General features: G+C 43.9%; 1 protein-coding gene across 4 annotated transcripts in view; it reads right to left on the bottom strand.

Moving 5' to 3' along the window:
* The window catches only part of LOC140199377 (collagen alpha-1(XVIII) chain-like), a 295,614-nt gene that overhangs the window by 125,603 nt on the left and 155,501 nt on the right, over window positions 1-14,510 (bottom strand). For all 4 annotated transcript variants that reach the window (XM_072261365.1, XM_072261366.1, XM_072261363.1 and 1 more), the window contains one exon: window positions 3,282-3,823. In XM_072261365.1, coding sequence (XP_072117466.1) covers window positions 3,282-3,823 — 542 coding nt within the window. The remainder of the gene's footprint in view (window positions 1-3,281; window positions 3,824-14,510) is intronic.

The raw sequence follows: 14,510 nt of genomic DNA, 5'->3' as shown, positions 1-14,510 counted from the left end.
CCTCTGCCACCAGCTTTCTGAACAGACAATGAACACTACCTCATTATTTTGCTTCCTTCTTACACCACTTTTTCAGAATCAGAATCAGGTTTAATATCACCGACATATGTTGTGAAATTTGTTAACTTAGTGGCAACATTACAAGGAAATACACAATTAGACAGAGAAAAAAAACAAGCAAATCAATTACGGTAAGTAATATATATATATATAGAGTAAATAGTTAAATTTTAAAAAGTGCAAAAACAGAAATAATAAAGAAGTGAGGCAGTGTTTGTGGGTTCATTGCCCTTTTAGCAATATAATTATAAGATATATATTTCTTATTATAAACTATAGTAGTTTTAATAGCAGGAGGAAAGAAGCTGTTTCTGAATCACTGAGTGTGTGCCTTCAGGCTTCTGTACCTCTTTCCTGATGGTAACAGTGAGAAGAGACCATGTCCAGGGTGATAGGGGTCCTTAATAATGAACACTGCTTTTCTGCGGCACTGTTCCTTGAAGATGTCTTGGGTGCTACGGCGGCTAGTACCCATGATTGAGCTGACTAATTTTACAATTTTCTCTAGCTTCTTTTGGGTCAGTACCTCCAGATGAACTCCTGTCTTTTTGTGGGTTTTCCCCCTAGCCATCAGTCTGTGGTTTTATATTGCCATGTGCTCAGTTGTTTTCATGCCCCATGTGCTCCTGTCCCCGCTCCTGCTCTACTCCGGCCCCTGTATTACTGAGTACTCCGTCTCTCACCTGTTTCTCATTATTACCAATTCTGTCTCATTGTGCTCCACCTATCATCTGCATCTCTGTTTATTGCTCAGTGTATTTTAGTCCTGCGTTTTCCCCAGATTGTGCCAGTTAGTTTTCCTGAGCCTTTCCAGCATTTGTATCTGAACTCTGTCCATCTGAATATCGACTCTGCCTTTTTCCTGATTCTGGTTTTTGGATTTTTCTGGAAATCTCTGATCTCTGCCTGAACTTTGACACTGACTTTGTTGCCCCTCTGGATTTGCTACTCAGTAAATATCACAGTGAGCATTGTACTTGGTCTGCGATTGGGTCCCTGCTTCAGTGCCCCGACATTTCGATCTTGGGCAGTAGCAGCCCCCCCCCCATACCAGACAGTGATACAGCCTGTCAGAATGCTCTCTACAGTACATTCTCAGAAGCTTTTTGAGTGTTTTAGGTGACAAGCCAAATCTCCTCAAACTCCTAATGTAACATAGCTGCTGTCTATATTTCTTATTATAACCTATAGTTATTATAAATATAGTTAAGATAAATCAATTGCACAGTAGTCCTGCCACAAAAGAATAAATTTCACAACATATGCCAGCAATAATAAACCTGATTCTGAATAAGAGTTGAAGGTTTACTTGAGATAAACGTGAACCCGGAGTTATAGACACAAGGGGATGAGTGGCCTCCCTCCTGCACTTAATTTATCCGTATCTATTGTACATGCTCCCAGGATTTGTGTGACTACTCTGCTTCTTTGTAAAGAAACAGGAAAAAGTTCAGATCATCCCTACCCCTGAGATGATTGGGAGTATCGGCTGCACTTCAACTGGTATTACCCCTCATCTTCAAGACAGAAAGTCATGGCTTCAGGTCCCATTGCAGAGTCTTAACTCCATAATCCATCATGGTTAGTGCATTCCCTTGGTTTTATGGCTGTGGGCTTGTTTTATAGCAAGTTACGGGTCTTGGCATTAGCTGTAGATGAGCAAAGGGAGTTCTCTCCAACCCTGGCCAACATATATCCCTCGGCAGACACCAGGAAGACATGTTCTTTCTTAAGTATCATTATCCTGTCTTTGGGTCTTGCACTGCACCAGTTTTTTTCCCAAATTATGACAGTAACTTCTCTTCAAAAGTGCATAAATGATTACAAAGTGCTTTAGGGAGTCCTTCACTCACAAAGACTGCTATTTAAATGCAAGTATTTCTATTGCATAAATTGGTGTGCATTCCAAAACAGAGAAATAATTGTTTTTTAAACACCAGCCACTTTCTGAAAAATATTGCTGTCAAACATTCTTTGTTACTATCTTCACACTGCAAGAGGAAGACAAGGGTGCCCCTGTCAGGGGTAACTTGAGCTCTCCCACAGTAAATATAGCCACGGTCTCAATTACATGCCAAAGGAATACATCTGTAACTTGGTTCATCCGTGAACCAATAAAATATGACAAGCATGACCACATCGTAGTCCATTCACTCAGCAGCCTACAGAATGCCCTTGGGTAATTGTGATCCATTTAAGGCAGTCTTATTTGAATTCTTTGATGCTCAATGAAAGGAGCTCTTATCTCTGGGAAAGTGGTGACCTCAAACAGAGGTCTCTAAAGTTATGAAGGATCTTGGTGATGGCAAATTTGGAGAAGAGGCACAATGACGCACATATAGAGCAGTTGCCTCCTGTCTCACAGCTCTAGAGACCCAGGTTCAGTCCTGGTTTCAAGTGCTCTCTGGGGCTGAGAAGAAAATTGGATCAGCCATGATGAAATGGCAGTGTAGACTTGATGGGTCAAATGGCCTAATCCTGCTTCTATGGTCTTATGCAGTAGAGCTTGCACGTTCTGCCTGTGACTGTGATGCTCTAGTTTTCTTCTACATCATTCTTGATTCGACATATCCCTTTGCCACCTTCTCATTGACTGAAAACAAATTGTTTAGAACACGGAACAGCCCCTATGGCCCACGGTGCTATGCCGAACTAATTAAACTTGTAATTAAACACCTAACTAATCTCATCCCTTGTAGCCACTCAAGGTCTTTGGCCATTCATGTGCCAATCGAACAGTCTCTTAAATGTTTCTGTTTGTGTTTGTTTCCACTACCATTAATGGCAGTGCATTCCAGGCCCCCACAATCCTGTATATAAAAAAAATTGCCCCACACATTTCATTTGAACTTGCTCCTTCTCACCTTAAATACATGTACTCTAGAGAGAAGAGAGAAAATACCTTCTGCCGGCTCTATTTATACCTTCAATCTACTCTCATAATCTTATAAATTTCCAGCAGGTCTCTCCTCAGCTGCAGAGGAAACAAACCAAGTTTGTCCTATTTCCCCTTATAGTCCATGTTTACTTTCTTTCTCAGTTTAGATGGAGGATCTTTACTCTGAAATGGAGATTGTCTGCCTCTCCACAGAAGCTGCCTGACCTGTTAGGCATTTCCAGTATTTTCTGTTTTGCATTTTAAATATCAGCAAAGAAGTAGTGGGCCAAGCAGCCTGATTTGTACTGTAAGTCCTCAAGCACATCGCACACAGAGCTCTTACCAAGAACTTATCTGGATCTGCACCACCAGCCAAGGCGACAAAGACGCCGGAGGACTCATCAAGCTCCATTTCATCTGGAGACCTTTCAAAGCGTTGACTCACGGGCGGCTCGCAGCCATAGTAGAAGGAGACGATGTCATCTTTCACGCTGATGGAAAACTTGGTCCACTTATTGGTCAGCTTCGGCACCCAGAAAGAGGCAGCCTCATAGGACTGTTCCGATCCTGGCTCCGTGTAATAGAAAATTATTCTCTGGCGTTCATTCTCAACCGCTGAGAGCTTAACTCCAACGTAGATGATGGTCTGCTTGGCGTTTGTGATGGCAAAGAGGACACCACTCTTCGTGGACATCGGCATTATCGAGAAGAAGAGGGAGAAGTCACGGAAGAAAGGATTTTGGAAGTGGGCTCTGGCCTGTTGGCCAGTGTTCACATCTGGACCAAACTTGTAGGATGGGTTCAGGTCAGCATCGTACACCACAGCTATCTGCTGAGGAGGAGGGTCTCCTATCAACTGGAGCAGGGACACAGTGTGGTCATCATCTACAGAAGAAGAAAAAAAGAGAAAAGGAGCTGGATTTACTAACCAAAGATTACCAAACCATCAAGACCAAGGCAAGCCAGTCTCCCCCCCCCCCCACCACCACAATAATAAAGCTATAGGAATACTGTCTCTCATGGATGCCAGCACTCACTGTGGTGAACAGCAGCAGTGGATGGTTATCGGCAGGAGAAAACACTCTCTTCTGTCAATGCATTCACCAATATACTTTACATCAGAGATTCCTGGGCACTGAGAATTAGCAGGAGCCTCAAGCAAGTTTCCTAAACATGAGCCTTGTATAATGGAGACTAATGCCATTCACTCCCATCCAATCTGAAACCAGTCATTTCTGCACCAATCACTTAAAACTGAGACACAGAAATTTCTTCTTTCAGAAGGGCGATGAATCTCTGATATGCTTTGCCCCAGAGAGGTGTGCAGGCTTGGTCGTTGGAAATATTTGGTGGTGGTGGTGGTAAGCAAATAATTGAAAGCTGAGGTGATTGAGCTCAGTAGGGATCTGGTGTAGTGAACGAGCTGAGAGCCTGGGATAGGTTAGCCATGATCATAATGATTGGCAGAGCATGGCAGGCCTGAGAAGCCTGGTGGCCTATTCCTGCTCCTTTATTATGTTCAATGCACAGCGCGAAGCCCCAAGTCAGATACAAAGACACAGCTCCGAGGAAATAGACCCAATTTCAAACCACAGTGACCATACAGAGTTCCACTCATCTATCCAGCTCACTGTTCCTCTCTCTCACACACACACACACACACACACTGGTTCCGCAAATCTGTCATTCACCACCCAGACTCAATTAATTAGGTCATATTTTAAAATAATTACATAAGTGAAATATTTTGATAAGTATGCACTGCAAATTATTGGAGAACTCCATTTCCCACTTAACTGGTGACACATCCTCCCTTTACACCCGAGTCCATTCCTCAGGTGCCTTCCCTCTATATAGCTGCTGCCCTCATCACATCCAAGAAGAATTTCTCTTCCTCTACTCCTACAGACTATCGTCTACACCTTTGCTTCCCAAAGTTCCACCAAGACGTTCTCCTCTCCCTGACTTCCCAATTAGGTTTCCAGCTCCAAGAAGGCTCCAGTCAAAGTTGCAGAGAGCATCCTGTGTGCCCATGGACAGGACAAGTGCCCCTTTTTCACTGCCCAGCAGTTTGCCACTGGCTTGCAGAAATCCCCTCCTGTCAGGTGAACTTCAGCCAACACATCTTTGACAAAGATTGAAGACTCGTGCACTGAGGCCTGGCTCACGCCTGTTCATATACATTGTACAAAGCTAAATGTTGCGACATAGGGGACAGCAGAGCTTTGTTTCCAGGTGAGCTCAATGCTGGCTTTGACCACCAGAACAGGGAGGCCCCATGTCTCCCGATGATCTCTTGGACTCAGCGTCTGAAGTTGACATGCGGGCTGCATTCAAGAGGGTGAATCCAAGGAAAGCATTCAGTCCAGACGGAGAACCTGCCTGAGTACTGATGAAGACCTGAGCTGACCAACTGGCTGGTGTATTCACAGATATCTTCAGCCTCTCACTCCAGCATTGTGTGGTACCCACATGCTTCAAGCAATCTTCAATCATACTGGTACCCGAGAAGAGCATAGTAACCTGTTTCATTGATTATCCCCCAGTGGCACTTACATCCACAGTGACAAAGTACTTTGAGAGGCTGGTGTTGACGCATATCAGCTCCTGTCTGAGTGGCAACTTGGATCCGCTCCAATTTGCCTAGTCAAGCAAAAGACATACAAGCAGATGCCATTGGCTCTTCACACAACCCTGGAAAATCTGGACAGCAAAGATGCATACTCAGGATGCTCTTTATTGAGTACAGCTCAGCATTTAATACCATCATCCCCTCAAAACGAATCAGTAAACTCCAAGACCTTGGCTTCAATACTGCCTTGTACAATTGGATCCTCACTTGTAGATCCCAGTGAGTTTGGATGTGTGCTTAGCCCCCTGCTCTACTGGCTTTACACCTATGACTGTGTGGCTGGGTACAGCTTCAACACCATATACAGGTTCACTGATGACACCACTGTTGTGAGCCCTATCAAAGGTGATGATGAACCAGCATACAGGAGGGAGATGGAAAATCTGGCTGAGTGGTGTCATAACAACAACTTCTCACTCAATGTCAATGAGACCAAGAAACTGTTTGTAAACTTCAGGAGAGGGAAACCAGAGGTCCATGAGCTAATAATCATGGGAGGATCAGAGGTGGAGAGGGTCAGAAATTTAAATTCTTAGGTGTCACTATCTCAGAGGACATGTCTTGGGCCCATGATATATAATCATAAAGAAAGCACAACAGTGCCTCTATTTCCTCAGAAGTCTGTGGAGATTCAGCATGTCATCAAAAATCTTGGCAAACTTCTATAGATGCGTGGTAGAAAGTGTGCTGACTGGTTGCTTTATGGCCTGGTATGGGAACACCAATGCCTTTGAGCAGAAAATCCTACAAAAGGAAGTGGTTTTGGCCCAGTACATCATGGGTAAGGCCCTCCCAACCATTCAGCACATCTACTTGAAACGTTGATGTAGAAAAGCAGCATCCATTAAAGATCCTGAACACCCAGGCCATGCTCTCTTCTCGCTGCTGCCATCTGGTAGAAGGTACATGCCTCAAGACTTGCACCACCAGGTTCAAGAACAGTTACTACCCCACAGAAAAAGAATCTCAGGGTTGTATGTTGTGACATGTATGTACTTTGATAATAAATCTTACTTTGAACTTTGCTCATGGTGGAGAAGGCTGAGGTTTTTCCTGTGATTGATGGCTGGATTCATTTGGAGTGAGTGGACCATGTGATTAGCATTGCATCCATTGGTCCTCCCTCCAATAGTCCCGGTCGGGGTTTTGTGGGGGGAGGGGGAGGAAGAAAGAGAAAAAGAGAAAGTGAGGTAGAAAGAGAGAGCAAGAGAGACAGAGAAAAAGAATAAGAAAAAGAGAGAAATAGAACGAGAAAGGGAAAGAGAGAGAGAGAGAGAAAGAAAGAAAGAAAAAGAACAAACCCATCAGTTGTGGTCTATGTTCAGAAGCTTCTGGTGACCTATCCTGAACATCAAGTGTGGAAGGTCAGAACTGGAGTGGCGTTAGGAAAGAAGAAAGCTTTTTCCACACTGTCCACTTTCCTCACTCCACATCTGGCTGAACATCACCGGATAATTAGATTGAGAAAGATTGTTTAACCAGTTTTGTCCTTCCAGAAAGAAGCCTCTGCATTCTGTCCGCTGTGGCATCCAACTGTTTACTAAATGGCCACGTTTATTTCTCCATCGGGGAGTCCAGTACATGTGCACACACACCACTGCATGCATAAACATGCCATTGCAAGCGGACAGATAAACAGGAATGAATTACATGCATACTGTTTAAAAAATAAGATAATTCAATTAATCAACATCTAAACAACCTCTGAAGTGGAAAAGTCTGATGTACTCAACTAACCTCAATCCATCAGTACTTCATCACATTTTGTTATACAGTGACAGCAATATGCAGTTATCGGCTTAAAGCTTTTAGACAGTGGCTTTGAAGGGTTTCTGTATACATTCACATTAAAGACTATCTGAAAAATACAGAAAACTAAAACCTCTTAACAATAATCCCTTCATCATGAACAACTGGGCAACTGTGCTATAATTTGAGTGTACTGGCCACTGATAAAGCTCAACTTCCATGTCATGAGGTCTAATGCAAGATAATTTCCAAAAATTATTCACTGCTGGGATGAGGTTCTGGAGACTAAGTTCAGGAGTGATTTTAAGCTGCTTTGGTTCAGACACCTCGTGGTGTCTTGAAGTTCTTCAGAACAGTACTCAAATTACTCAGATCTTTGGAGAAAACTCTCCACTCATTCCTTTTAAGTGGCATAGCAAAGCCATGGTTGTAAAGCACAGTAAAAGGCCCTTCGGCCCACTGTGTCCATGCTGAACTGCACCTACTCACATTAATCTCATTAATCCGATTGTCCGGAGCTTGGTCCAAATTCTAATTTTAATGGGAATGAGTAACGGAAAAGACCTGCAGATGAGTAAACATTTCCGTGAAGGCTGGAAGCGGGAGAAATGGAGAGGAGAATATTAAAAAAAAATCTACAGACGCTGGAAGTCTGAAATAAAAACAGAAAATGCTGGAAACGTTCAGTAGGCCAAGCAGCATCTGTGAAGAGTGAAACTGAGTTCACGTTTCAGCTCAAAGATTTTCGTCAGCACCAAGTGGAGATGGGACCCTGTCTAGTATCCACTGTCACCACCCCCCCCCCCAATGCCTATCAGCCCACTGAGATACATAACTAGAGATTACTAGATTACTGCTACACCTGGACCACAGTATAAAGCAGTGGGCCTCAGTCCATTGACTCCAGTGCAAAGGGAGAGCTGGGTGGACTGAAGTGTGAAGCCCGTACTTAGTAGGGCAGCTACAGTCTCATCGCTGTCACTGTGATGGAGGACAGAAACAGCAGGAGGCTTTTCACAGAGATGGAGGTCAATTCTGCTCCATTGACCCACCTTTCCTTTGTCATGCCTGCCAGACAGAAATCCAACACAACAGCTGCGGAGATCTCAAAGCAGCAGTGCTTTTGTGGGGAGAGCTGCAGATTTCCACTGTTTTGTCTGAGAAGAACTTTGCTCTGGCACGGCTAGGCCCAAATGGGCTCTATGCCTTTTTGTCCTAGAGTCACAGAGTCTCCTACCTCCAACCTTTCCAATGCATTCCTCAAAACAAGGGGAGAGACTGCAAACGGCAACAAACCTTTATAGCTTTCAGAGATGTCAAGAGCTCTTGAAGTAGAATTGCAGAGACAAACAACACAGAAACAGGCCCTTCGGCCCAACAAGTCCATGCAAACCATCAACCACACACTGACACTCATCCTTCATTCATCTGATTTTCTTAATCTGTCCACCTTCCCATCAACTCCCATTCACTCCTATCACTCATTTTCACACCAATTAACCCTGCAGCCCACAGGTCTTTGGGCTTGTGGGAGAGCGCCCGAGCTAAACCCACACAGTCACAGGGAGAATGTGCAGACTTCACACAGCTGGCACCCAAGTCAGGTTGAACACGGGTCCCTGGCACTGTGAAGTAGCAACTCTACCAGCAGCATTGCTATTGTTTACAATCACACAAGGATTTGTATGGCAAGGTCTTTAAAAGCCACGCACTGGATAATCAGTTTCAGTTTTGAGGGATAAGTATTGGACAGGTCTCTGCGGGAAAATTCCTCTGCTTTTCTTCGAAGTGGTGTGTTTGAGAGGAAGGGAGCAACCTGGTGGCCACACTTTTGTACTACGGCAGAGAGTCGGCCCAGACCAACTGCGAGAATCGTGACACCCTCATAGGCACAAGTGACACTAACTCAACCATGTTTGGGAAAACAAGGAAATGGAGAGAGACGGAACCTCTCAATCAAACAAAAAAAAATGAAGATGCTGGAAATTGGAAACAAGACCAGCGAACTGCTAAGCACAGTCAGCATCCCTGGAGAGAGAAACAGAATTACGTGTCCCCAAACCAAAATTATCTCTGTTTCTCGTTTCACAGATGCTACTTGACATGCTGCATCCTTCATGATTTTGCTCCAGTTCCAGCATACGCAGCCTCGTATCTCTAAGCTCCCCAATACGTCCTTCAACCGCAAGGTCACCTGCTAATGACCAGGGCAGTAACTCATTAGCCTTCACCATGCACACAACCTAGGAACAGGCTGATCAATCCCATGGTACCCTGGCATCAGAAATTTATGCGGGCACATGCCAAGCAACGTCAACGTAGGCAAACAATATTCAACTGTGTGCATATCCATTTCTTCTGACTTTTGCCAAAAAAAATCAATATGGATTATAGATTGTATGGGACAATTTTGGTCCAAAGGAAAGTTAAAGCTACAAAAGAAAATGTTAAACGAGGAAAGAGGGAAATGGAGAGGAAGGAAAAGAGGGGTGAGGTATAGGTTGGGGAAGGATGGAAAAGGGGGAGAGAGGAGTAGGATGAGGGAAGAGGGAGAAGGAGAAGGAAGAGGGGTGGATTGGAGGTGGGAGAGAGAATGTGAAAAGGGAAGAGAGGGAGGAGAGAGAATGGATCAGAGATGGAGAGAGGGTGAGAGAGAGAGTACAGTAGAAATCTGGATATACATATGTATGTAGAGAGAGGGAAAGATAGACAGGCAGAAGTGGGGGAGGAGAGCACAAGAGAGAATCTACTAAAAAGCCACCAGGGAAGTGACCGATTTCCCACAACACCAATAAATCACTGTGACAGACATACTGAAGAGGTGAGAGCCGCCAGCGATCGTTCTCTCTGAGTAACTTTGCATGGGAAAGAAAATCTGTCTCTGCAGCACGCTGGTTAGTGACAGATGCTCGATTTCAAGAACACTAACATGGCCAAATCAAACAGCCGGTACAGGGTAGTTCAAGACTTCTTAACCTTGGGAAAATTCATCATGTGTAAAAGAGCAATTCTGGAGCAGGAAAAACTATAATCCTTTAACAACCCAATTCATCAGAACAATTTCTGCTTCTCCCCCACTTAATTGCTGGCAAAGAAACTTCCTTGTTGAAAACAAAATAGAACTGTGTCACTACATAGCTATGCAGCCATGTTACACCAAATCCATCCTATTGGCTAACTCCAGCCTTGCTCCCTGTATTATCTCCTACAATGGCTCTTGTCCTGGCAAGCTTGAGGTCACTAGTGCTTGTTGCCTTGCAATGGTTTGTACTTTAGAGCAGTACACTGGTACAGCTGGAGCTGCTGCCTCACAGCACCAGACACCCAGCTCCGGCTTTGACCTAGGGCACTGCTTCCATGGAGTTTGTACTCCCTCCTTGTGAACACTGGGTACTCCAGTTTCCTCCAACATCCCAAAAATGTGTGGGCTGCTAGGTTAGTTCATTGCTGGGAAGAGTTGATGGGAATACATGGGGAGAATTTAAAATAAAAGGCATTAATGTCAGAACCAGATTTAATAACACCAGACATCCCACCCTGGAAAAACTCATTTCAGGGATGTAGCACCACCATTTTGCGGGAGACTCCTGGAACTCCCAGGAGAGGTGGGATGTCTGCAATAGAGTAGCTCCTTAGCAGCTAGCCAGCTAGTTTAAATAATGTTAGCTATGCTAATGAACGAATGACACCTGTTAAACTCACCTCAACATGTCTTTTACAGTCTTAACCCACCATGGGCAATAGAAAAGTCACTGTTGCAAACAGCGCAGCGAGCAACACTGTCATTATTTTGACCCCTATTAGGCAGGGGTACACTTTAGGGTAGTCTGGGGTGACGTTCGTTTTGTATTTTCTTTTTTTGGAACACTCTCCCATGGCACACTCCCTCTCTCTCTCTCTCACACTCTTGCTCTCTCTTATGCTCTCTCTCTCGCTCTTGCACGCTCTCTCTTGCTCTTAGGCTCTCTCTCTCTCTCTCTCTCTCTCTCTCTCGTGCTCTCTCACGCTCTCTCTTGCTCTCGCGCTCTCTCTCTTGCTCTCGCACTCTCTCACTCGTTCTCAAAAAATTGATTTCCGGGATATTGTATATAATTTGCGGGCATCAGGGAACCACTACTAATATGCGGGAGACTCCCGGAACTTCCAGGGGAGGTGGGATGTCTGTAACACTGACATATGTCATGAGACTTGTTAACTTTATGGCAGCAGTACAATGAAATACATGATATAAATAAATAAGAAAAAAACTGAGTTACCTAGTATATATATGTCTATTAAATAGTTAAGTTAAAGTTAGTGCAAAGTAACGGAAATAAAAAGGTAGTGAGATTGTGTCCAAGGATTCAATGTCCGTTCAGAAATCGGATGGGAGAAGGGAAGAAGCTGTTTCTGAATCACTGAATGTGTACCTTCAGGCTTCGTACCAGTATGTAAGAGGGTGATGGGGATCCTTAATGATGGATGCTGCCTTCCTAAGGCACGGCTCCTTGAAGATGCCTTGGAAACGAGCAGAGGCTGGTATCCATGACCGAGGTAGAAATGACTAATTTTACAAGTTTTTGCAACTTATTTTGATCTTGTGGAGTAGCCCCCCCCCACCCCCCGCAACCAGAGAGTGACGTAACCTGTCAGAATGCTCTCCATCGTACATTTGCAGAAGTTTTCAAGTGCTTTAGTTGAAAAACCAAATCTCCTCCAACTCTTGATGAAATATAACTGCTGTCTTGCCTACTTTGTAGCTGCATTGGTGTGTTGCATCCATGTTAGGTTTCAGAGATACTGTCACCCAGGAACTTGAAATTGCTCACCCTCTCCACTTCTGGTCCCTCTACGAGGATTGGTTTGTGATCCCTCATCTTACCCTTCCTGAATGTAAAATTAATGTAAATTGATGGTTAATGGTCAGCACAGACTCGGGATAGCAAACAGCCTGTCTCCATGCTGTAATTCTCTATGACTTGATGACTAAAGGTGAAGCTCTCATCGTTCATCACTTGAAGGGACGGAGAACAGTGAATGTCTGTTTAATGACCAAGGATAACCAAGAAAACTAATATGAGACGTGCCAACAGAGCAAAGTGCAAGGCTCAGTTGAAACCAGTTACACAAAGTTATACCCCACGCACAGCTTCAAAGACCATCTTAAACAAAGGGAGAAGGATATGGATTTCAGAGCTGGAGGCTGAAGGCACAACGGGAAGAATTAGGTGAAAAGGAAAACAAAGATGCAGAGATCTCCGAGAGCTGTGGTCCTCAGAAAGTCATTAAACGTGGAAATCAAAAAGCTCCTGTTAGGGTGATCCTGCTCCTCCTGAAGCAGCACGTCATCAGAAGGCTCGCCATTTCCTGGGTGGAGCTTGGGGTGCTGGACTACAGCACGGGCCTGTACATACTCAGCGAGTGACTACACTTGTAACAAACCGAAGGCCGGGCTTGTTCGTCCATACCTGAAACATTCAGGCCATCAGTTCCAGGGGCAGCCAGGATCCTGATCCAGAATCTGTTCTCCATTTCTATTCCTTCTACAGCCTCCTGAGGCCTACAATCCTGCACGATCTCTGCACCTTCGCTGTTTCCCCACTTAGTTCTTCTCATTGTGCCTTCAGCCTCCAGCTTTTCCCTTTGTTAAATATGGACCCTAAAATCCATCTCTTGTCTTTGAAACACAGAAGCTGTGCGTGTGATACAACTTTGTGTAACTGGTTTGAAAGGAATTACACATCTACATATCAGACTTTGTGGTCATCACCTCCATTACTAAATTGTGGCATGTTTCATATAATAAACTAATACCAACTGGGAAACAGAACTTTTACAGCAATCAGTCAGAACCAAATATTTCACTGTACATTTTCACATCATCCTTGCACACCACTCTTACTGCTGACCCATGAGATTCCAAACTGTCACTGGGAAATAGTTGTATCTGTGCATAGGCATTTAATTGTTCGTTTTTCATCTAACTCTGTTCAGCTGTGGCTCAGTCAATAGCACTCAGAGTCAGGAGGTCACGAATTCTGAGGCACAGCAGCAGAGACGGGCCCACACAGACCGTTTAAACATCCTTTTACACTAATCCTACACTGATCCGATTTTAATGTCATCACTTTCTCATTAACTCCCCCGCCAGGGTCTCCCATTGATCTAAACACTACTGGCAATCTATAGCAATCGCTCGATCAGTGATACATAAACGTAAGGAAGAGTTGCTTAACTAAGAGGTGCCCTGCCCTCATAAAAGTACCCAGGACTTTACTTGGAAGACCAACAGGTGAGTTATCCACCATCTGAAACAAATAGTTATTTCTCATAAAAACGGCTTTCTGTGGATCTTGTCTCAGTCATCTATTTGCAAATTGGCTATGTCCTACAATGGGGACTAAACCTTAACAAGTACTTCATTGACAAGGAAACTTCTTGAAACGTCCTGGACCGAGGAAAGGGCTGTTTTTAAGACATCCTTCCCTCCTTCACTGACAACTTCATACAGCCTCTACGCACAATGCCAAAGGAGATGGACAATAGTGTTTCATTCAACAGTATGGGAAGCCACACTGCTCGGCATTCTTCCAGTGACCCTCGTGAGGAATATTCATTGCCATCTCAACAGCAGAAAAGATGCAAGGTAGATTTAGACAGAAGTATGAGGAGTTTTGATAGAGAGAGGGGAAGATAGTAAAAAGAGGAGACATTTAAAGTAATTAACTGAAGAACCAGTGCATGAGATTGATAAAGTTGTTATGTTTTTAATGGGAGGAGTTCTTATAGTCAGAAGGTTTTTTATTGCCTGAAGTAGATACACAAGTTGCTTTTGAAAATCAGAATCAGGTTTAGTATCACTGGCGTACGTTGTGAAATTTGTTAACAGTACAGTGAAACACACGATATATAAATATAGAGGAAAAAACAATGGCAGTAAGTATATGTATGTGTCTATTAAATAGTTATGTTAAAACAAATAGTCAAAAAAGACCCGAAATAAAAAGTAGTGAGTTAGTGTCATGGGCTCGATGTCCATTTAGAAATTGGATGAGTTCTGGTGAATTCATTACCACAGAGAGTTGTGGGGGCCAGGTCATTGGGTGTATTTAGGCCAGAGATTTATGGGTTCTTGATTGGTAAGTGGGTTAAGAGTTATTAGCCATACCTGAATGGCTGAACAGAAGGGCCTAGTACTGCTCCTAGGCCAAA

This window comes from Mobula birostris, chromosome 6 (genome assembly GCF_030028105.1).
Source record: "Mobula birostris isolate sMobBir1 chromosome 6, sMobBir1.hap1, whole genome shotgun sequence".
NCBI classification, from domain to species: Eukaryota; Metazoa; Chordata; class Chondrichthyes; order Myliobatiformes; family Myliobatidae; genus Mobula; species Mobula birostris.
This window is presented reverse-complemented; position numbering and strand designations above follow the sequence as displayed.